Genomic DNA, 21,561 nt, shown 5'->3' with positions numbered 1-21,561 from the left:
AGTCAATTTTTATGAAAACAGAGTGAATATTGCATTACAGAAAAGTATCTTACCTTCAATTTGCTTCCTTTTTTTAGTAAGACAGATGATGTCTAGTTCAAGCCTTACAAAGTCCTTGCTCTATCCAAAGGCTTACTCCTCCTGTATGAAACAAAAATTTTGCAATGTCTCGGAAAGATTTAACGTTTCCAAAATCAAAAGTAGTTTATGATTGAATTCTCTAGCTAACCCCCGCTTACATTTTATGGTGGAAACTTTCCAGAGAGAATGGGAAGTTTACAACTATGACAAATGTTGGACAATGTTACAGCTAAATTTGAACAAAGAGAGAAGTTGTTTAATGTTTGAGTATTTGTAAACTACAATTTTGGTATTTATTTAAGACAAACAAAATTGCACAGGTACTCTAGAATGACAAGTGACATAAAACTTTTTTTGAGGAAACAAGTAATATAAAACTTAAGTGACTAGAATTATGTATGAAAAGAAATTAGTACTGAGCCATAGCTTACGAATCTAGGACTATGTTCTCTTCTTAATATAGGAAGTTATTACTAGTGCTTATTATTAACATCTCCGGCCATGTCAGACCAAAAAAATCACAATAGACTAAACCAGATCTTATTTGCGTCTGTCTATTTCCATATTTTTGGAAGTTCGTGGAAAAACAAAACAGCTATGAAGTGAAAACTACACATTAAGACAAATCTAATTAGACCCACTTGACAAGTGTTTCTCAGAGTATATTTTAGTATACAAATGCAGTAAAAGTTCAATCAAACCATAGAAATAAATAACAGATCAGATCAGAAAATTCAGATCAAACCATATCAGACCTTAAGATATTCAAACCAAAACACATTATTTCATGTGAAGAGTGCATAGTTGGGCTCTTTGCTTGTACTAGTATTCTAGTTAACACATTATTTTATTTATTTTTTTTTTTTTAAAAAAAGGATTACAGCTAGGCTCTGAACTGCGATGGGAATTAGCTGGGATGAAGGTTAAAGCTAATCGCTAGCACAATCTGAAGAACTTGACAGAGCTAGAATAGAGAGGGGAAGACCTTGAATTTTTTTAAAAAATGAGGGCTTTAGAGCTGGAAAAGCATGGGGAAGGCCTAATTTTTTATATTTTATATTTTTTTGAGGAATGGGGCTGGAAATCAGCTAGTGATCCAGATCTGTAGGAAAATAAGCTAAAATGAATGTGAATAGAGGAGCTCTAGTACTAGAAAAGCAGGGCCATTAAGCCATATTCTCACATTGAGAAAAAGGGGAAACAGTTTGGGTAGTTTTGTAAGGGTTGTTTCCTTTTGAAAGGGTAAGGATTTTAGCCTTTATCTCTAGAAACTCACATTAATCGATTTGAAAAAAAAAGGAAAAAAAAAAAAATTAATGGTTAAAGAAGATCCTTGTGAAGAATAATCATACCCAAGTTATAGAAATTGAATAGCACAGCGAAATGGAAACAGGGAATTAAAACAAATCCATAGTCCATGTAAGTTCCACTGAATTTAGAGACTATTGAACCCTATTTGAAGATACAGGCAAATTAAGTAGATAATCATGTATTATCTGAATAAGAGTGTGGAGAACAAACGGAAGAAAAGATGGATAAGTTTAACATAAGCAACATGTATAGTAATAAAAATAAATTTACAACAAAATGAGCACAGGAAATCCCATCTTTCCAGCACGATATCTACAAGATGCACCATGTGGCAACATTTGGCAGTTGAGGTAACATTAACCTTCAAATTCATTAGTTGCAGCAGCAATTGCATTATTATATCTGCAAATGTAATATGCTTATTACTCAAGACACAATCTACAATTGGGATAACATTATAAGGTTGTCAACCAAACTCAACTAAACACAGCAAGACATGAAGACAATCCATACCTACGAGGAAGGGTTCTCCTCTTTCAATCTTGAAACTTCTTTAGATTGATTCTCTTCAGAATGTATAGGTTTCTTTAGAGCCCTTCTCAACCCCAGCACAACAAATAGGTTTGACAAAGTGAGCAGAGACTCAGCCCCACCATGCAACCAGTCCACATTAGAGAGGGATGTTCCATAGTGTATCTTCGCTATCACCAACAACTTACTAGAATTCAGGCATCAATTCAATATCTAGTCTTTATAAACCATGAAGGATTATTAACTAATCTTGTTTAAGTAACTTACCATAGATTCCAGCAGGAACTACCAATGAGGAAGACAGAGCAGCAAAATCCAACAAGGGACAATTAGTAGATGTAAATCAGAAAGAATGAAATGCTAAAATCATATTCACAAGGACTACAATGAAAAAATTAACAAACAAAAGGCCGCAATAGAACCAACAATGTCAGGACAATTAGGCAATCTCCCAAATGGCCAGCTTTTATTTCTTGCAATCACACTCAAAATAGAAATATATCATACATGCGAGTTTCTTTACAAAGGATAATATAAAGTACAGGAAAAATAGACGGGGATTCACAGCCAAGAAGCAAAAACATAAATATCCATTTTTTAAGTTTATAACTCACATTTGTGAGACACTTCCAGGAAGCCAGTCGCTAATGATCGCCAGGATCATAGATGACAATAGATTCAAATCATTCAATAATAGTTGACATTGGGAAGGCCAAACTCTTTTCATGGATCAACGAAGCATATAAACCAAATTTGTATGGAGCCCATGAGCTCATCACAATCAACAAATACCTCTTAAGTATCCAGGTTTGAGGTTTTCTGCCTACAAGAATCACAATGATATACGAAGTACAACTTAGAATCAGCCAAGAATTTCCATATGAAGGGTTTTAACTATATCTTAAGGTCAGCAAAATTTTATCAAAAGATTCTTGAGGGAAGTTTACTTGAGTCCTCAAAAGCCACATGAAAAATGAATGGCAAACCTAAGATCTTTTCACACATCAAAAGCCGCAAATTATGTTATTGATACCCTTCCTGGTGGCCCATGGAACATATGACAGAAGGTTGTAACAGTATCCCCACCGCCACTGATAGCATAGATTTCACTGGATCCACATCAGGCATGGATGTGTGGTAACAGTTTCCCTTTGTCAGGGTTGTAACTCTTCTCCTCCGAACTAACTTGCAGGCCAACAGAAAATTTCTCCATAAAGAGAGAATAAACCTTCCAATGATCGTGACTTCGTGAGACCTCGAGTGCTAAGTAATTAAGCATTGTTTAAGGAACCCTAAAGCCATATTGTTGCTATATAAAACCTACTGATCATCGTGTATTAAAACCTGTAACTTAGGTATTTCATAGCATTATGTATCACCTGATTAGCCATTCCCACTCATAAACCTTGTAGACAAATTTCATATGTCTGAGCTTAGTGTTATGGTTTCGAGAGCTAAAGAGTTATCAATGGCTCTAGGAAGAAAAAAAAATGTATAATTTAACAAATTAATCCAGTCTAAGGATCAAACTTAACCAAAATGCTATCATTTATCCCGATATTAAGTGGATAGGTTCTACATACTACATAGTGAAGACGGAAAATTATCAACACAGGTGTGGCATCATTGACATATAACAGTACTTTAAGCAAAAAGAGAAAACAGGTGTGGCATCATATCAATGGCCTCTTTAAATGGTTGTCAAACCAAATGTCCATATAGGAAAAACACCAACATGGCTGAAGGGAAGGGGAGGACCGGAGGATAGACTTCTATAAAACATAAAGGATATGATTTTATCACAAGAGAAGGCTTTTAATCAAACAAATCATAAAGGTACAAACTACAAAGTCATCGAGGTTAAGATGACATAGATACATATTGTTGTTACTTCTAGCATATGTTGGATACACGAAATGTTTAGAATCAGAACATAGAAGCCTCAATCAAGCGTATAACCGTAATCCACAGCATAAGCCACTAGGTGATCAATCTCTTCTTCATTTATGACTCCATCAATATCAATATCAGTGTAATAGATTGCACGATCTGCCCTCCAACTAGGCATAAATGAACCCAGTTTTCGAAAGGCTTCCTTCAGTTCTTCCTTATTCAAGTGGCCATCACCATTGATATCATGTTTCCTGAATAATGCCCTCAGCTGCACTTCATCAATAGTTGCCTTATGGGACTCGGACTGTTTGACATTCATGTTCAACCTAGACCTAGGTGGGTTTCCAATATAAAGATCTAACTGCACTAAATCAAGAACGTTGCTGAGTGATTTTATATAGGACCTTAATATTCCCTGCTTCCTAGAACTCTGACTCTTACAATATGCTATCAACACCTATCAAAACCAAACAAACCGACTTTTCTGCAATGCTAGGAAATTTCCAATTTCTTGTAAAGACCACAGAGGGAATCAGATTCCATCCACCTTACGCAAAGTAAGCGAATCTCTGATGATAATACAATTTTCCTAATCCCTTGCCATTTCAACCACAAGGCAAGCATCAATCCACACATCAATTTATACCGTGAAGATACCCTATGGTCCACCAAACTACAAATACCTTTTAGAGTTTGATAATCAACACTTTACAGGACAACAAATACAAACCAGCAAGTAACTAGTTTTCTCTTCTTCCTCAGTTTCGACTTTCGAGAATTGTTGATCCCATTTTTGCTTATCCAATAGCGCCTCCTATAGTTTGCTGATCACCATAAACTTTTATAATCAGAATAATCAAACACAAAACAGTGATTAGCTACCTCTATCTCTAGTCCTCAGTTTCAACTTTTGAGCTTTCTCAAATCTCAATCACATTCCTACCTATCCAGACCCATTGTTTAGTTTAAATGGCCTTCAGGAATCATCCTAACTTATCAAACTAATCTACTTCAGCTAAATGTTATCTAATCTAATTTTGACTAACCACAGAAAATGAGTTCTCATAAACAGCAAAACTAACAGAAAAACCCTCAAATCAACAAATGTCAATATTTACAGAAAATTCCTAATAATTGCAACAAAAAGATATAACATAATCAAAAACCCACAAAACAAAATATTTAAACAAAAATTATAACAGCAAAAATCAAACCAAAACAAAAAGAAGAATAAACAGGAGGAAGAAGAACTTACTGGTAGCACCAACAAAAGCAAGCAAGAAATAGAACCCAAAAACGGTGAGTTTAGGAGCAGACTTAGACTTGGTGATGAAGTAGAGAAAACCCAGATAAGGGAAGAGAGAGAAAGCGAAAAGCTGAGAAGCAATGCTTTGAGAATCAATGGTGGGTGCCCATGGATCTACTGGTAGAAATCCGCAGACAATTCCTCCCTTTCTTCTTCTTCTTCTTCCAATTGTTGTTGTAAAAACGCCATTGTTAAGTTTGGTGTTATCCCTAATCTTCAGAAATGAAGAGGATGGAATTTGAAGGGAGTTTGAAGGAGTTAAGGGGAAGAGTGAAGTTGGGGTTGAATTGCTATGAATTGAGAGAATGCAATTAGCTGCCATTGTTGTTTGATTTTCTGAGCTTTTTCGGTTTTTATCGTTTGGAGAAAGAGTGCAACCAAGCCACCGGTTTTTCTTTTGTGTGGTAACCCGAGTATGTGTCAATAATTTGGGTGCTGCAAATTTTACGATTGTATACCATACGAATGTGCATTATAAAAAGTATCAAGTAGTTAATTACATCATTCAAAAGATGATTTTTAAATTTTATCATCCTAAAGATAATTATATAAACTCATTAAATGATTTAATATGCAGTGCTTTTTTGGTGCAGCAGGCCACACCGTGTGACCTGCTGCCAAATGAGTAAAAATAACGGATTACGCAGTATAACGGGGTTATTATTCACTCGTATAACGGGGTTATTGGTTTTGTCAGGGTTACTTGTATTTTTTTTTCAGGGATTACTTGTATTTTTTTTTTCAGTACTTGTATTTTTTTCAGAGGTTACTTGTATTTTTTCTTTCAGGGGTTACTTGTATGGATTATTTATTCAGGGGTTACTTGTATGGATTACTTATTCAAGGGTTACTTGTATTTTTTTTTTTTTCAGGGGTTACTTGTATTTTTTTTCAGGGGTTACTGGTATTTTTTTTTCAGGGGTTACTTGTATGGAAAACTTATTCAAGGGTTACTTGTATTTTTTTTTTCCAGGGATTACTTGTATTTTTTTTTTTTCAGGGGTTACTTGTATGGACTACTTATTCAGGGGTTACTTGTATTTTTTTTCAAGAGTTACTTGTATTTTTTTTTCAGGGGTTACTTTTTTTTTTTTTTCAAGATTTAGTTGTATTTTTTTCAGGGGTTACTTGTATTTTTTTTTTTTCAGGGGTTACTTGTATGGGTTAATTCAAGGATTACTTGTATGAGTTATTTATTCAAGGGTTACTTGAATGAATTACTTATTCAGGGGTTACTTATATGAGTTACTTCAAAGGTTACTTGTATGAATTACTTATTCAAAGGTTACTTGTTACTTATTCAACGGTTACTTGTAAGCCCCATACCAAACCAGTAACACCCTACAAGTAACCCTTGAGCAAAACTAATTATAACATCACTCTACAAGCAATCCCTAACCAAACCAGTAACACCCTACAAGTAACTCTTGAGCAAAACTAGTAACACCCTACAAGTAACCCCTAACCAAACCAGTAACACCCTACAAGTAACCCCTGACCAAAACCAGTAACACCCTACAAGTAACCTGACCAAACCAGTAACACTCTCACCAAACCAGTAACACCCTACAAGTAACCCCTGACCAAACCAGTAACACCCTACATGTAACCCCGGCCCTGACCAAACCAGTAACACCTACAAGTTCTCATAACCGAACTAGTAACACCCTACAATTTTTGACGTAGAATGTTTGATCTAAGATTCCACGAAGAAAACGAGCTCACATTTCTTTGGTTCTCATCAATTTCACTACTTTAAATGTTGTTGATGATTTTAAGGATAATTAATCACAATTTTTCATAGCAATTTAACACCCAAATTCTACAATTTCGGGCTTTAATTGCAGCAATTTGGCAAAGACGAGAGAAAAAAAATGGGTGGAGTAGAGATATGGTTGTTGGTGATGTGTGGTTTGGCTTGAAGAAGAAGCTAAGAAAAGAGGAGAGAGAAAATGGGTATAGTAGAGATATGATTGTTGGTGATGTATGATTTGGAGAAGAAGATAAGAAAAGAATAGAGAGAAGAGTTGTGGTATTTTTTTTTTAAAAAAAAATAATAAAATTTGTGGCTGGCCACACCGTGTGGCCAGCCACATACAAAAATTTGTGTTTAATATGAGATTATATAATTCAAAATATGACTCACAAAAGGATAATTATATAGTCTAAAAAAGTGATTATATCATCCAGAATGTGATTATATTATTTGAAAGTGTCAAATTTTGGGTCTACAATAATTTATTGTAGACCGGGTCCATACAAGACCAATTGTTACAATTGGGTCTTTTGGTTATGGTTTTGGTTTTTGTTTTTGTTTTCAGGTTTCCGTAAAAACAAAAAATAAAGTGTAATTTTTATTACTCCGTACTATTAAATGGAGAAAATCCAAGTTAATCAATTACATTATACTAAAGGCGAAACTCAGAGAACACTTGGCAAAATATTATAAAAAGTTTTCCCTCCAAAACCAGTTACTAAAAAAACTTATTGTAATTAAATTATGACTTTTAGTTTGTATAAAATCTAAAATAAATGTCCTTAAATATCAAATTGCCCATTGTAAATATAACATGTTTAATTAATTTCTTTCACAATATTTCATACTTTTTACTACTAAGTCAATTTATAATATTTATATCAATTATTTTTGGTAAAAATTATTGTCATTAGATTATTTAACAACCGTGCATTGCACGGGGTTTAATCTAGTATCACTATATCAGTGAAAATAAAAAATAAAAAAAATTGCTTTTGAACAAAAGTTCTGACACATTGCTAATTGGCCAGGAAAAGTTAGATGATTGAGATAACAAAAGTCCGTTAAGTTTTTTATCTCAAAAAAAGTAACCACAAATAGTTTCAAGCTTCTTGTCCATTAATGAAGTTCGAAAATGTATGTACTCATCTTCAAGACTTCAATGGTGGAGGGAAATATGAATTACCCTTTGGGGTTAACTATGCCTTGAATTTCTCTATTTTTTTTATCGGGTTTTCGTTTAGTTTGGCGGTGAAGCTGCCATTAATATATCAGTTTTGGTGTCGGTGTCGACGTAAGAAGAAGAAAGATGAAGTGGGTTGGTTGCAGGAATAAGAAAGATGAAGGTGGGTGAGTTGTAGGAAGAAGAACAAGATGATGGTCGATTTCTAGTTGTAGATCGAAGGGGAAGGAGATGATGGTTGTTACCGGACTATCGGTGGTGTTTTATAGGAAGAAGCAGGAGATGGTAGCTTGTTCCGATAATGTTGATAAGTAGGAAGGAGGAAGAATAAGGAAGTCTAAGGTAAATGCCGTGAGTCACGATTTTCATGAAAAATGTGGTTCTATCTTTTGAAGTTTAGTATTATTAACGTAAATGCCACTGAGATAAATGAAAATTTTTATTACTGATATCAATTAGGGATTTGGAGCTCACTCATTTTAGATTTGATTAATTTTGTGTTCTATCTATAAAACATGTCATATGATTTCCAAAATAAAAAAAACCAAAGACCAAAATACTGAAACTATAGTCATATCGAAATGACCTTTACTTTTCATTTAAGTAAAATTTTGAAAGATTATATCAAAAAATTAGGTGTTTGATTCAAATTGTGCTCAAGTGTGACTCAAATAGGAACCTTTTATTTTTTAATTTTTTACACACAAGAGAATAGGAGCTTTTTTTTTTTTTGAAGCAAGAGAATAGGAGCTTAACTCAACTATAAAATACAAACAAACTTTAAATGTTGAAAGTCAATCTGAGTTGGACTCAAACAAGGCTCAAACTTGACTAAAAAAGAACATTTACTAAACTAAACAAACAAATACAATTAACGTCTTAACAATCATTGTAGAATTATTATTATTATTATTATTTCACATAAACTTCAAAATATTATATAAAAACTAATTTGAAAATTTCTAATCGAACTTACACTATGATGTGAATGAATTGATGTGAATGAATTAAACTAAGGCTTGTTTGACATCATTTTTGATTTTTAATTTCCTGTTTTTTTTTAAATTATTATGATTTTAATAAGTTTAAATAATTTTTTATTCATATATTTTTATACAACAAAAAAACCAAAAAATAAAAAACACACAATTCACAATACTCGTAGTTGAGCCTTGAATTGGTTTAGCCGAAAAAAAAAAAACCCCCGAAAAATTGGTGAAAACGAAAGAGGAGGAGCGGGAAGTTAAACCCTACACTACGGTGGCCGAGAAATTACACAGAAATAAAAAATGGAGAAAACAGTGGCGACATTGGAGACTGGAACTGTATGTTCTGCTTGGAATTACAGCTCTCAAAGATTAGCTACTGGTTCCATCAATGGCCTCCTCACTATCTTCGATTCTCCTGACCCTGCTTCTTCTTCTCCCTTTTCTCCTTCTTCCTCCTTTCAGGTATACTTCTCTCTTTTCCCCAATCAATTGGGTTTTTACTTGCTATTATCTGTCCTTTCTTTCTAATTCATGTTTTGGTTCTAAGTATTACTTCAATTTACAATAAAAGTTTGCAAATTTCGGTCATATTGTAATGGTATAACTCAATTTATTATGAAAGTTTGCAAATTTCGGTCATATTATGTTTGTACTACTCAATTTATGATTAAAGATTGTAAATTTCAGTCATAATATATTGGGATAATAATTGTATATTTAGAGCTGTCAAATTGGGTTTTTGGGTCGTTTGTGTTGGGTTAATTGGTTGGTTAGTCATGCTACTATGTGGGTTTTTGATTTAATTTCAAATTACGGTTGAATTGTAAAATTTTAGGCTGGACAATTATTTTGTGATCATCCGAATTGTTCATTGTGAAGGTACATGAGGGTAGCATTGTGAAGGTGTTATGGGTTCCTCCAGAGTATGGAGATGCTGTCGCGTGCGTTTTGGATGATGGTACTTTGTCATTGTGGGAAGAAGTCGCAGGAGGTAACTCTAATTATTGTTGCATTCATATGAAAGAATCATATAGTTGCTCACATTATAAGTTATTGTGTATTGGTTGTACTTCCTTGGTGAATGATTTAACTGCAAAACTTGATGCTGATTATTGTTTCGATATTTGAGAATTATGTCTTTATCAAGTTTCAGATGTTTGTTTCATAAGTAGAGTAATATTGTACATATTGGCCATTTGGCCATCATACTACATTACTAATAAGTGAGACATTACTTTCAGTATAGTTATGATAGTGGTGTTTAGTTTCAGTTAGACTATGAAATCTAAAACATATGTTTATCCCTATTCTATACAGATGGGCAATCGCTTCAGTGGAAGATTTGCACTAAGTTTCTGAATAAAAATGCCCGTGTATTGGATATCCAATTTGGAGGTTCCTCTACTTGTTTGAAGTTGGTAAGTGTTAGCTTCTGTTGCAAATTATCATTTTAATGTAACGTAACTTACTTCATGTGCTCTTTTTGGAGCATGATGAACTCCTCGGAGTTATATAACTATGTGCTATATCCCTTTCTTGTAGGTTGCTGCATATTCAGATGGTTATGTCAAAGTCTATGAGCTTCATAATCCCTTGAACCTGAACACTTGGCAACTTCAGGTATGTTATTGCTTGAATACATAAGTGAATACTTTATTAACGTGATGACTCCTTAGCTAAAGAGATTTTATTTAGTTAGGAATTTAGGATTATATATATAACCATAGGATCTCTATGTGGTAAACGTGAATGCAAGTTTGAAATCGGCTAACAAACTTTTTATTGCCAAATTGTGATGTGTAGGCTGAGTTCCAGAATGTTATTGACTCGGTATCTAAATTTGCAAAAGCTTCATGCTTATCAGCATCCATATCGTGGATTCCACAAAAAGGTGAAAGCCAGCAATTGAGCTTTGTTCTGGGGTTCAATTCAGATATACCACAACTCAATTCTTCCAAGGTACTGTGTTTCACAACATTTTACATTTTGGGTACAATTCAGATAAACCATAACTCAATTCTTCCAGGATACTGTTGAGTCTAAAATGTATTTCACAATTTTTCGTTCACATGGAGCATCTAAATTTTCCTGACAAGTGACGATCTGATCAGCATGCAGTTAATGCTGATGTTCTCATGTAGTTGGACCACACGGCCCCCTTGTTTGTAAATTTTCATTGTGTGGTTGCTGTTACTGTCCTGAGCCTTTTGTCTGTTATGGTGTTCTTAATAATTAACCACTCTTTTTTCCACTATGTTAGCCTATGTTGTGATTTCATTCTTGCTAATAGAGTAGTACAATACTACATTATGTGCTTTTCCCTAGGTACCTAACTGGATTCATTATTGGTTTTGTTTTTATTAGTATTGTTTGCTGTAATGCTCAGGCTTCTTGCAACTTTGATCAAACATTCTGCTCTCTGAAAATTTATATGCGTTGCATATACATTAGATAGTCACATACATGAAAGGCATATCCTATTTCTGTTTCAAATTATTTGCAACATTTATCATAAATGAATGCTACAAATTATTTGCAACAATTGTTTTCCTTCTTTTTTTTACTTATCATTTCGTTCTATCTCTCTCATCACATGGAACATTATTTTTCTCTCTCTATTTACTAACAAACAAATTTTGCCTAAATGTTGGTGAATGTCACATTGTTGCAAATAAATTAAAACACAGAGGGCTATAAAATTACAGAAACCTCTTATGAACACAGTGAATATGTATGAGAATCATAGCCAATACGATTTTATGGCATTCCAAATCACCAGATCTCAAGAAAGTTATGCTACTATATCATCATCTACTAATCCGGCTACTTAGAATTGATGTCTTGGTTGATATGATAAGTCACAGCATACCAAATATAGGGTTGTAAGAGTCTATTTTTCTTTTGTTACATTTCGTTTCTAATAAGATAAATTTTAAGTAATTACCTTATGTCTTGATCTATATATCTTCCTAGAGATCTCTAATTTTCCACAAGTTTCCTTCAAATCTTTGATTAAAGGATTTTTTCCCCTGAAATTACTTGATGTAGCTCTTGGTTGGAAATATGTGTGATGAAGTGACCTGCTTGATTGAATAACTTATCCAAATCAATCTCATGTTAGATGATATCAGGTCTGGGAGTTTGATCAATTACATCAAAGGTGGCTTACTGTTGCTGAGTTAGCTTTACCTGAAAACAGTGGTGATCCAGTGCATGCTGTTGCTTGGGCTCCAAATATTTGCAGGTAACCCTCACCCAGGCTAGGTTGTTTTTTTTTTCGTCAATACTTAAAAATCGCATTTTCTGATTGTTGGTCAATCGGCTTGAGCCTTTGCTGGTGTGTGGCATCTTGATCTATGGCCATGCAGGGTTGAACTTCTCATTCATTGTTTCTGGCCTGTAATATTATTACTTGGCATTAACCCTGTGAATTTGGGAGATGAATGTGCCTGTATTTCTGTTGATAATAATTATGTTCCTGCTGAATTTTTATTTACAGGCCATATGAAATCATCTCTGTTGCTACTCAGATGGGTATAGCAATATGGCATGTTGGTTTGAACCCTGATGTTGACGGGCATCTCTCAGTGGAGAAGATAGCTTTGTTATCAGGTCATCAAGGCGAGGTATGACAGCAAATTTCTTTCATTTGGCATTTAGTTCTCCAAAATATGTTACAAGATCCTTAATCAATGTTTAGCTTGTTAAAATGCACATAATTGGAACACCCTAAGTAAAATTTGTGAAGATTGTCAATTCCAACAGATATTTACTCTTAAGTGTTACTCCCTTCATCCCTAAAATATTGCATCATTTCCATTATAGTTAACATGGTTCCTAGTTCCTACAATCCCTACATACTAAAAAAAATACTTTGTATCTGGTTATCTGCTCAACTCAACTCGTAATAAAGTGGAATGTGTTGATGGTGCAAACTTTAAGGATGGTGAGAGTATTCTTTTGTGATGCATATGGAACTCTCTTTTTCGTCAAACTGCTAATTGGCGAGGTTTTTGTGTGAGAATAGGTATGGCAAATGGAGTGGGATATGAGCGGAATGACATTGGCAACCACTGGGAGTGATGGGGTGGTCAGGCTTTGGCAATCTAATCTGAATGGTGTCTGGCATGAGCAGGCAGTCTTGGAACCTACTTCGTAACCTTGTAACCGTCCCTTGTATTACAAAGTATCTCAGTTGACCTGCAGGGCTGTATTATAGTACTATATGCATAGGATTTGCCTAGAATTTTCTTTTGGTAATCAAATACTAGAGCAGATTTGGAAATACGATATGGGTTTTTCACGAGTCTTGCCATTTGTATTGCATCTTGCATATTGTAGTTGCTAATGACTGCTTTAACAACCAATTTTCGTTTAAAGCAACATCAACAATTTTTCTTGTAATACTTTTTCGAATCAAACCCTACACCTTTGGTTTTACTCCATGCAACCTTTAACTCTTCAGTTGATGATATGGAACTAAACCTTTGCTCGACTAAAATGACCAAGCTATTGAGGGCATGTCATGAGCCATATTTTACTTAATTGTGAATTATTAGTCATTTCTACTTTCAGTATACTTCAGAACCTGAACAGGCAAAAATCTTAAGGGGACTAAGTAAATTGATTAGCTAAAATTTAACATTAGCGTGTATGAGTCTATGATTGTGAATGATTTTAATTGATTTGGGCTCTATTCTTTAGAGCTGTTCTGCTCTGCACTGCTTTGCTCCGCTGTGTGTGGAAGCCTGTCTTTGATGTGCTCTGTTCTGCTATGTCCTACTCTGCCCAGAATCTCAAAAGAACAGGGCCTTGGTCTATCTAATTATATATCATGATTTATTTGTCATTAAAAATTCGAAAGTAATACCAATCTTAAGATCTTGTATTTTTTTATTTGGTGATCATGTCTGTAGTGATAAAAAATTATTGGGAGTTGAATAATTAGTCTTTTGTCTGGTCTGCATGGGCTCACTGACTGACTATTTGCAATGGCCTGATTTTTTAGTTTTCATGCATTGGCTTATGATAATGAATTTATGGGCTGCTTTTTTAATTTTTGTTTTCTACGTAGTATTTAAGATATAATAATTGCGATTGAAATTGTTTTTTTGAATGAATTATTAGATGCAATCATGCAACACTAAAAAGTACTTTTGTTCGTAGAGAGTAAATTAAAATCAATAGTTACAAAACACAAAACTTGTTTGAAATTGTTAATTTTTTTTTTTTTTTAGTTTTTTATTTTTGTATTTTTTGAAAATAAAACACCAAAAACTGAAAACAAAAAACAGAAAGCAAAAAAAAAAGTATTTTTACTTTTTTACTGTTAGTTTTCAAAATTATTACAGTATAATTTTAATAAATTTGACCAAGTTTTAATTCATTATATGGCGTATATTAAATGATATTGAAAAACAAAATATCACAGCGATACCAAATAAACCCATAAATCGTTCTTATTATTATATTATATTATCATTAATAGTAATAATAATATAAAAAATGTGTGTAATATGGTTTTTGGTAACTGTCGGGAAAAAGTAATCTATTGTATAACTATTACATGCTTTAATGCTTTTTGACAAATTTGTTATGGGATGACAAATTGATATGTTACACCGAAAATATAATAGTCATAGGTAGGTACATGTAGTTGGATGTAAGGATTTGGAATTTGGAGTACATGCCTACATATGTTTTGGTCTAATGATCGAGATTGAGGGTGTGTACGAAAAGCTAGTTTGAACTCTGAACAAGCCACATTCATTACTCCTAATATGCATGTAGTTGGATGTAAGGATTTGGAATTTGGAGTGCAAATGAATAATAAAAAAAAAAAGTAAACAAAACTAGAAGAGCTTGTAACTTCATGAACTAAGGCATCTATTGATAATGTAGTTAAACTTTTACTTATAACTACACGCAACATTAAAACATAATCATACATTAATTAGACAATAACTGAAATTCTTAAACATCATTGATCAATGTAAATAGGCTAATCACACCGATTCTTGTATGATTTTGTGATTCTTCATCTCTTCGGCCACCTTTGCTAATGATTGTTTTGACGATCCATCTTCACCTAAAGTAGCAATAGCCGCATGCTTCAAAGCTCTCATTTTCTCTCGTTGTATTTTTCCTTGGTCTCCTTGCATCAAACATTTTGCATATTCAGCAATTTGTTCCCGATCAATCAAACCCTTATCATTTGGTTTCACCCTCAATGCAACATTCAAATCATCAGCTATCAACACGGAATTCAACTTTTGTTCGGCATAAAGCGGCCAAGCAATCAAAGGCACACCATGGACTATGCTCTCTAGAGTCGAGTTCCATCCACAATGAGTCAGAAACCCACCCGTCGAACCATGACTTATTATTTGAACTTGTGGGGCCCAATTCGGCACCACAAAACCTAACCCTTTGGTCCTATCTAAAAACCCTTGAGGCAAATACTCAAGTGGGTTATCAATATTATTAGTATCACCAAAAAAAGAAGCATTAGATTTATTATTTGGGGTTTTAAGAACCCACAAAAATCTTTGCCCACTTAACTCAAGCCCTATTGCTAACTCAATTACTTGCTCATGAGAAAGGTTCCCACCACTACCAAATGACACAAACAAAACCGAATCCCTTGGTTGCTCATCCAACCATTTTATACAACCCGACCCATCTATCAACCCGTCTTCTGAACCGGTCCGAATCACCGGTCCAATGGGGTAAACCGGAGGAACATTATCTTCTCGACCACGATCATTCATCAAGTAATCAAAGGCAACCGGTTCAAGATCATAAAAACTATTGATTAAAATCCCAGTAGCTTCAGAATAACACTCTATCTTACTAAGAAAGAACTGGTAAATCTCACTTCTTCTATTCTGAACCGGGTCAGGAAAATCAGCCCCGTGAACCGGAACTAAACCGGGCACAAACTGAACCGGTTCAGATAAATCTCTGTATTCACAAGAATGTATCTTATCCAATTTTGGTAGACTATAAAGACAGCACAATCCCAAAGCACTAGTAAGAAAAAAAATATACGATAACGCGCCAAACTCTCGGGCCAAATGTATGATACTTGAGCCCAAGAGATCAACAATGACCGAAACTAAACGTGTTTCCTTAGACAAGGCTCGGAGCGAGTCACGAATACCCGGGATGGACCGAGTAATGGTGAGAGTCATGCGAGTCTCAATGGCGCAATCGGAGTGAAGATCAGACACATCGATGGGAGAAACATGGGTGTAGGAGATGGAGGGTGGGAGGTTTTGTAGGAGAGTGAGTTGGGATTTCGAAGGCGGTGAACCGTCGTTGAGAATGAGAATGGTGATGGTGAAGTTGAGGCGAGTGAGTCGGGTGGCTAGCTCTATGAGGGGGATGAGATGACCCATCCCTGGTGTGGGGATTATGGCAATGTGTGGTGTTTCTTGCATGTTCAAAGGGTTGTACAAATGTTTTTGAGTGTTGGAAGGGTTTATAAATTATAATATTGAGTGAGTGTTGGAAGGGTTTATATAGTGAGTAAAGGGGATTGAATAAGGGAGGAAATCCATTGGTATTAAAGTAGCAAGAAAACAAATTAGTTGTTGGGAAAAAAAAAAATTACCACATTAATTACATTATAAGAAAAAAATACTTATTACTTTTAATATTATAAGGCTATGTTCATTTTACATGATTTGACCGAAGTCTAACTTTTCTAATAGTTTAATTTGATGTAATGTGATCCGGTCGATTTGATTTTTAAATTTGACCATGTTTGTATACTAATTCGTGAGATATAAAATTACCATTTGAAATGTCATTAGATTTGTATTCATATAATAATATGCATTTTTCAAAGTGAAAATTGTATGATTTATTTTATTACAAATTTAAAGATATTTAAATATAAATAATTATACATAAAAAAAAAAAGATATAATCTGATCTGATTTGATTATTTCTAGTTAAGCTAATACGAGTATCAAATTATATCAAAGTAAGTTGAAATGAACCACTTTGACCAATAATACTAGTATACATTTTACTTATACCATTTTGACCAATGCTGTTGTAATATACGTTTACATGTATCACTTTGACCAATAATACTAGTGTATAACTGTATAATACATTTATGTTTCATAAATGAAAGGGAATCCATTAGTAATTAATGTAGCAGGGAAACAAACCAGTTGTTAAAAACACAAATACATTCCATTCAAATAATTAATTACTCCTTCCTTCCCCGAAAGAACGATTCATTTGGGTTGATTTCGCGGGTATTAAGAAACTTAATTTACAAGTACAAATGTATGGGAAAACACAAGTAAACATGGTGTAATAAATGCACTAGTCCATGTGATGCTTTATTAGCCATTAAGATTAAAGTATTGTTTTACAACAATCAATATAATTAAAGTACACAAGATTGTCAAGTTGACACAAAAATATTTGAGGATATATTAGTACTTTTGTGATTTTAATAGATGTTGGGAAAAACAAATGGGTCATTATTTTTTGGGACTAAAATTAGGCCAAATGGGCCGTTTTAAAGACGGAGGGAGTACATAGTAAATTTGATAAAAGTTTTTTATTACTACTACGGAGTAAAAAAAGTTATACTTCGTAACTCATAACCATTTCATAACAAGTGTCTCATTTTGTATTTTACATTATTCATATGCATCACTCTACTAATTTGGTGTAAAATTAAACATTATCGCATATTTTGCCAAAAAAACCTTTGTATAATGATATTTGTCCTTTATTTAATACGGATTACTATTTCCGCTCCAATAATATTGTAACAATGGACTATTAGCACTATTCATCAATCTTGTTTGACCATATAATATGATTTATACGTTAAGCAAAATATAGTCATTTAGGATCTTATTAAATTCGTCTCTCAAAATAGTTTTACAATATCAACTTTTTATAATTTTTACTCTTATACAATTATAGATATTTAACATATAAAATGTGTTTGAGATGCATGATTTCACTCTTGTTGCAATATTATTGGAGCGGAGGAAGTAGCATAATTTTTTTTAAAAAAACATATAATAAGAGTATAAAATTGAGTTAAAGTTAAAGTTGAGTTAAAGTTAATGCCTGAATAGTGTAAAAGACAAACTAATGTATTTTTTAAGGTCATATAAAAAGAGTTTATAAGTCAATTAAATCACCTAAAACTATGAGTAAGTAATTAAGTATAATGCTTATAAAAAAGGAAGTATATAAAAAGAGAGACTAAGAGCCTGTTCTGATTCATTGAGCTGAATTGAATTGAATTGTTTATGAGAGAAGGAGATTTGGAACTGAAGTGAGCTGAACTGAATTGAATCAAATTGTTTATGAGAGAAGAAAATTAGGAACTGAACTCAGCTGAGTTGATCTTCAACTCCTAAACGTAGAACTAGTGAAATCAAATGGAGCAGTAGTGCATTACATTTCAAAGATGAAATCATCTACGTAGTAAATTCATACGGAGTATCAATAATTGCACAGCCAGAGCTAAGAGGCCCAAGTTTGGGTAATGAAGTAGCCCATTTATACAGCTTTAAAATTGGGCATAACGAACAAGGAACCCAATATAAGGAATATAGGCCTGTTCTGCTCTTGTGTATGAAAAGCCTCTTTCTACGGGCCAACAATTTCTCTAGATATTCATTTTCAGGCCCAATTGTGTGAAATGAGCTAAAAAGGATCTTATTTTGACTAGGAAAATCATATTGTCAAACGAAACCTCGCACAGGTCAACCAACCTTGCTTATTTGCTTAGCATACTGATACAATAGTAGCTCATTCTGAAATGTCCCTAATATGGTTTGATTCCCAAATGTTGAAAGCATGAAGTGGAATACGCGCTAGTTGATTGGTGTTGGCTTGGGGGCATAAGCTAGATGTGATGGGGATAGAAAGAAGCCCTAAGTTGTGGTTGTATTACTGAGTTATCTGGAAATTTATGATAAGTGCTGTAGGTTCTGTGAACAATGACTTGAGAGTGAGGGTGCACCATTTAGGGGGAGCTAGGCTGTTGGGATATCCTATGTTTGTGTGAATAAAACATTGTCCATCTTACTCGGAAAATGATAAGATGGTGACAAACATATAAGGTTTGTGTGTTACTCTGATCCTATTATTAGTATGTCTACTTAAAATAAAATTTCACTTAATTACAACGCATAATACCTCTTGGCATACTATGAGTCTATAACTTTGGGTAGTTGGTTGTAAAGCCATGTTCTCTTCACTTCATAATTAATGAACTTTTTAGTTTTATTAAATTTTATTCTTACTAGTTTAAAGTTATTATGGTTTGAAAATACCGATTTTTACATATGTAAATCTATTATTATTAAGTTGGACTTGTTTTTGTTGACTTGAGCTTATTTTTACAGAATTGGGCCTTGAAATGTACAATGATTAACCAAAGTGAATAAGTACTAACCAACCACGAATACTGAATTAAAAACATGCATATGCGGAGTATATACATAATCCAAAAATACGGAGTAGAACCTTCCTTTTAAGTACAGGTATACATGTATCCCGTAAAAAAAAAAAAGTACAGGTATACAATCATACATGTGTGTTTTATAAGCTTGTAAAATGTGACCTTGGAATCTTAAGAGACAATGAAACTCCAAATAAATGTAAATTATTGTCATTATACAACACGACCAACGTAAGCCACAATCTGGCTCCAATTATTATGCAACATACACATAGCTTGGCTTTACCCACAAGATACGTCGCAGTACCTTCTAATTTCAACCCTTGTTACACTTATTGTACAACGTTGTAATTGTTTTCTAATAAGATACACATTATGTTAATGAAAACAACCACAAGTAAAAAGATTAAAAGAAGAGATAGTTTACTTCATAAGACCAAAGGACTTTAAGCCTTATCTTTAAGCTTATAACCAATGTTACTCCATATAAATTATTTTATTCAACCGATTACTGAAATGCCGATTACTGAAATGCGAGATTGTGCAACTTTTTATTAATTTGAGCTTTTTTCAAGAGCTTTAAAGAATTAAAGATGCACGTAGTGAAAGTAAATAAATCCCCTATAGGCCTTTAGAGTGATCACTCACATAGCCACATACAACACTGGCCACGAATCACAATCTCTCAAGACTCTTTCACCAGGGTAATTTCCCAAAAAAATGTAATAATATAAACTAATTCCTTATATACATTGATTTAAAACCTATTTCTCATAATACCATCCACGTAGGCTAGGTTCCGAGGTTCGGTATTTACAAGTATAAAATCGCTAACACTATTGGCAGTTTTAGCTAATGTAGTAGAACTTCTAATGGTATTAGAGGTTCTATGCACAAAACTTCTATTAGTATTAGCGGTTCTATGCATAGAACATCTATTGGTATTAGCGGTTCTTTACGTAAAACCTCTAATACCATTAATGGTTCTATATAAAGAGCCGCTAGTGTCGTCTAGTGAAAGCTAAAGTAGAGGTTCTATGCATAGAGCCTCTAATGGTATTAGCGGTTCTATATTGCCAAATTCAAAACCTAAGAGCCGATCCTATGTGGACGGTACGGTATTATGAGAATTAGTTTTTAAACCAACTTATATAGGGAATTAATTTGTATTTTAGCATTATTCAGAGAAATCACTACTTTCCTCAAGTACACAATTTTGAATTTATTGTGTTCATTTTGATTTTGATCCTCATTTAAGCAAGTTCTACTTCATTAAAAAGTGCTGTAATTTTCTAGATAGGAATATAAACCCTATAAGTCAAAATTTAATGCATGTGAACTTCTTCTAAAAAATAAATTAATTATTTTTACTTAAAAAAAAAACCAGAATCACAAAATTTAAAAGGTATGGAAATAAATGATAGGATCAAAATTAATCATAGGAAATCCCAAATTAAATTTACTATCGTACCTTTGCCCTAGTGATATTATGAAATTTGAAAAGTCTAGTAAAGATATCATGCATTTAATATAGGTCTGTTATATGGCATAGATCAATCACAAATCACAACTAATGCCATGTCTTTGCCTTTGGTTTTAAATAGATTGGTCCACCATGAAAGAAGGAATTGATGCTCAACAAATATATTTATTGCTATACTATAAGAGATATATCGCAAACGTTAGTTATTGTAAATCAAGATCCGTAAAAGCAATTATGCAATGCAGAATAGACACATCAATACAATTATATTTGATCATCAACACTCGTGTATCAACTCTCAAACATATATTCATCGATCACGTACTATTTATGAATCTACTTTAACACGCTTCTACTTAATTTAACATTTTAGTTATATATAACACCTAACTTCAGGTGTACTATACCCGGGAACAACAAACAAAGAATTTGTAACCGAGCTAAGATTATTTTAAGAAAAAACAAAATATTAGCAACTACCGATATAATTAACAAGGAAAATCAATAATACAAGTTCTTAAAAAGTTAATATACTCGATTTTATATCTTTACATACCTTAATAAATTATTCTATA

General features: G+C 33.4%; 2 protein-coding genes and 1 pseudogene across 2 annotated transcripts; 1 reads left to right on the top strand and 2 right to left on the bottom strand.

The window, feature by feature from the left end:
* Positions 1-1,544: 1,544 nt before the first annotated feature.
* On the bottom strand, positions 1,545-5,548 carry LOC145592337 (uncharacterized). Its single transcript, XM_081648784.1, has 4 exons — positions 5,072-5,548; positions 2,191-2,208; positions 1,906-2,093; positions 1,545-1,794 (listed from the first exon to the last, which is right to left on the bottom strand). Exons 1-3 carry the CDS (start codon positions 5,442-5,444, stop codon positions 1,906-1,908), a joined length of 579 nt encoding a protein of 192 aa, XP_081504910.1. The 5' UTR covers positions 5,445-5,548; the 3' UTR covers positions 1,545-1,794.
* A 3,664-nt stretch (positions 5,549-9,212) lies between these two features.
* LOC145578920 (protein SEH1-like) lies at positions 9,213-13,493 on the top strand. The gene is made up of 8 exons (XM_081636218.1): positions 9,213-9,512; positions 9,930-10,041; positions 10,368-10,468; positions 10,593-10,670; positions 10,854-11,009; positions 12,182-12,294; positions 12,550-12,676; positions 13,078-13,493. Exons 1-8 carry the CDS (start codon positions 9,351-9,353, stop codon positions 13,207-13,209), a joined length of 981 nt encoding a protein of 326 aa, XP_081492344.1. The 5' UTR covers positions 9,213-9,350; the 3' UTR covers positions 13,210-13,493.
* Positions 13,494-14,948: 1,455 nt separating this feature from the next.
* LOC145578909 (hydroquinone glucosyltransferase pseudogene) lies at positions 14,949-16,545 on the bottom strand (annotated as a pseudogene).
* Between the last annotated feature and the right edge of the window lie 5,016 nt (positions 16,546-21,561).

The sequence above is a fragment of the Chenopodium album genome, chromosome 2, assembly GCF_948465745.1.
Source record: "Chenopodium album chromosome 2, dcCheAlbu1.1, whole genome shotgun sequence".
In the NCBI taxonomy this organism is placed as follows: domain Eukaryota; kingdom Viridiplantae; phylum Streptophyta; class Magnoliopsida; order Caryophyllales; family Amaranthaceae; genus Chenopodium; species Chenopodium album.
The sequence above is the reverse complement of the archived record's forward strand: the minus strand, read 5'-3'. Positions and strand labels throughout refer to the sequence as shown.

Bases quoted from the DNA above. Each gene is read 5' to 3' on its own strand.
- LOC145592337 (XM_081648784.1), bottom strand. From the start codon at position 5,444: ATGGCAGCTAATTGCATTCTCTCAATTCATAGCAATTCAACCCCAACT.
- LOC145578920 (XM_081636218.1), top strand. From the start codon at position 9,351: ATGGAGAAAACAGTGGCGACATTGGAGACTGGAACTGTATGTTCTGCT. The intron at 10,042-10,367 runs GTAACTCTAATT...TATTCTATACAG, and splicing joins GTGGGAAGAAGTCGCAGGAG to ATGGGCAATCGCTTCAGTGG. The intron at 10,671-10,853 runs GTATGTTATTGC...TGTGATGTGTAG, and splicing joins TGAACACTTGGCAACTTCAG to GCTGAGTTCCAGAATGTTAT.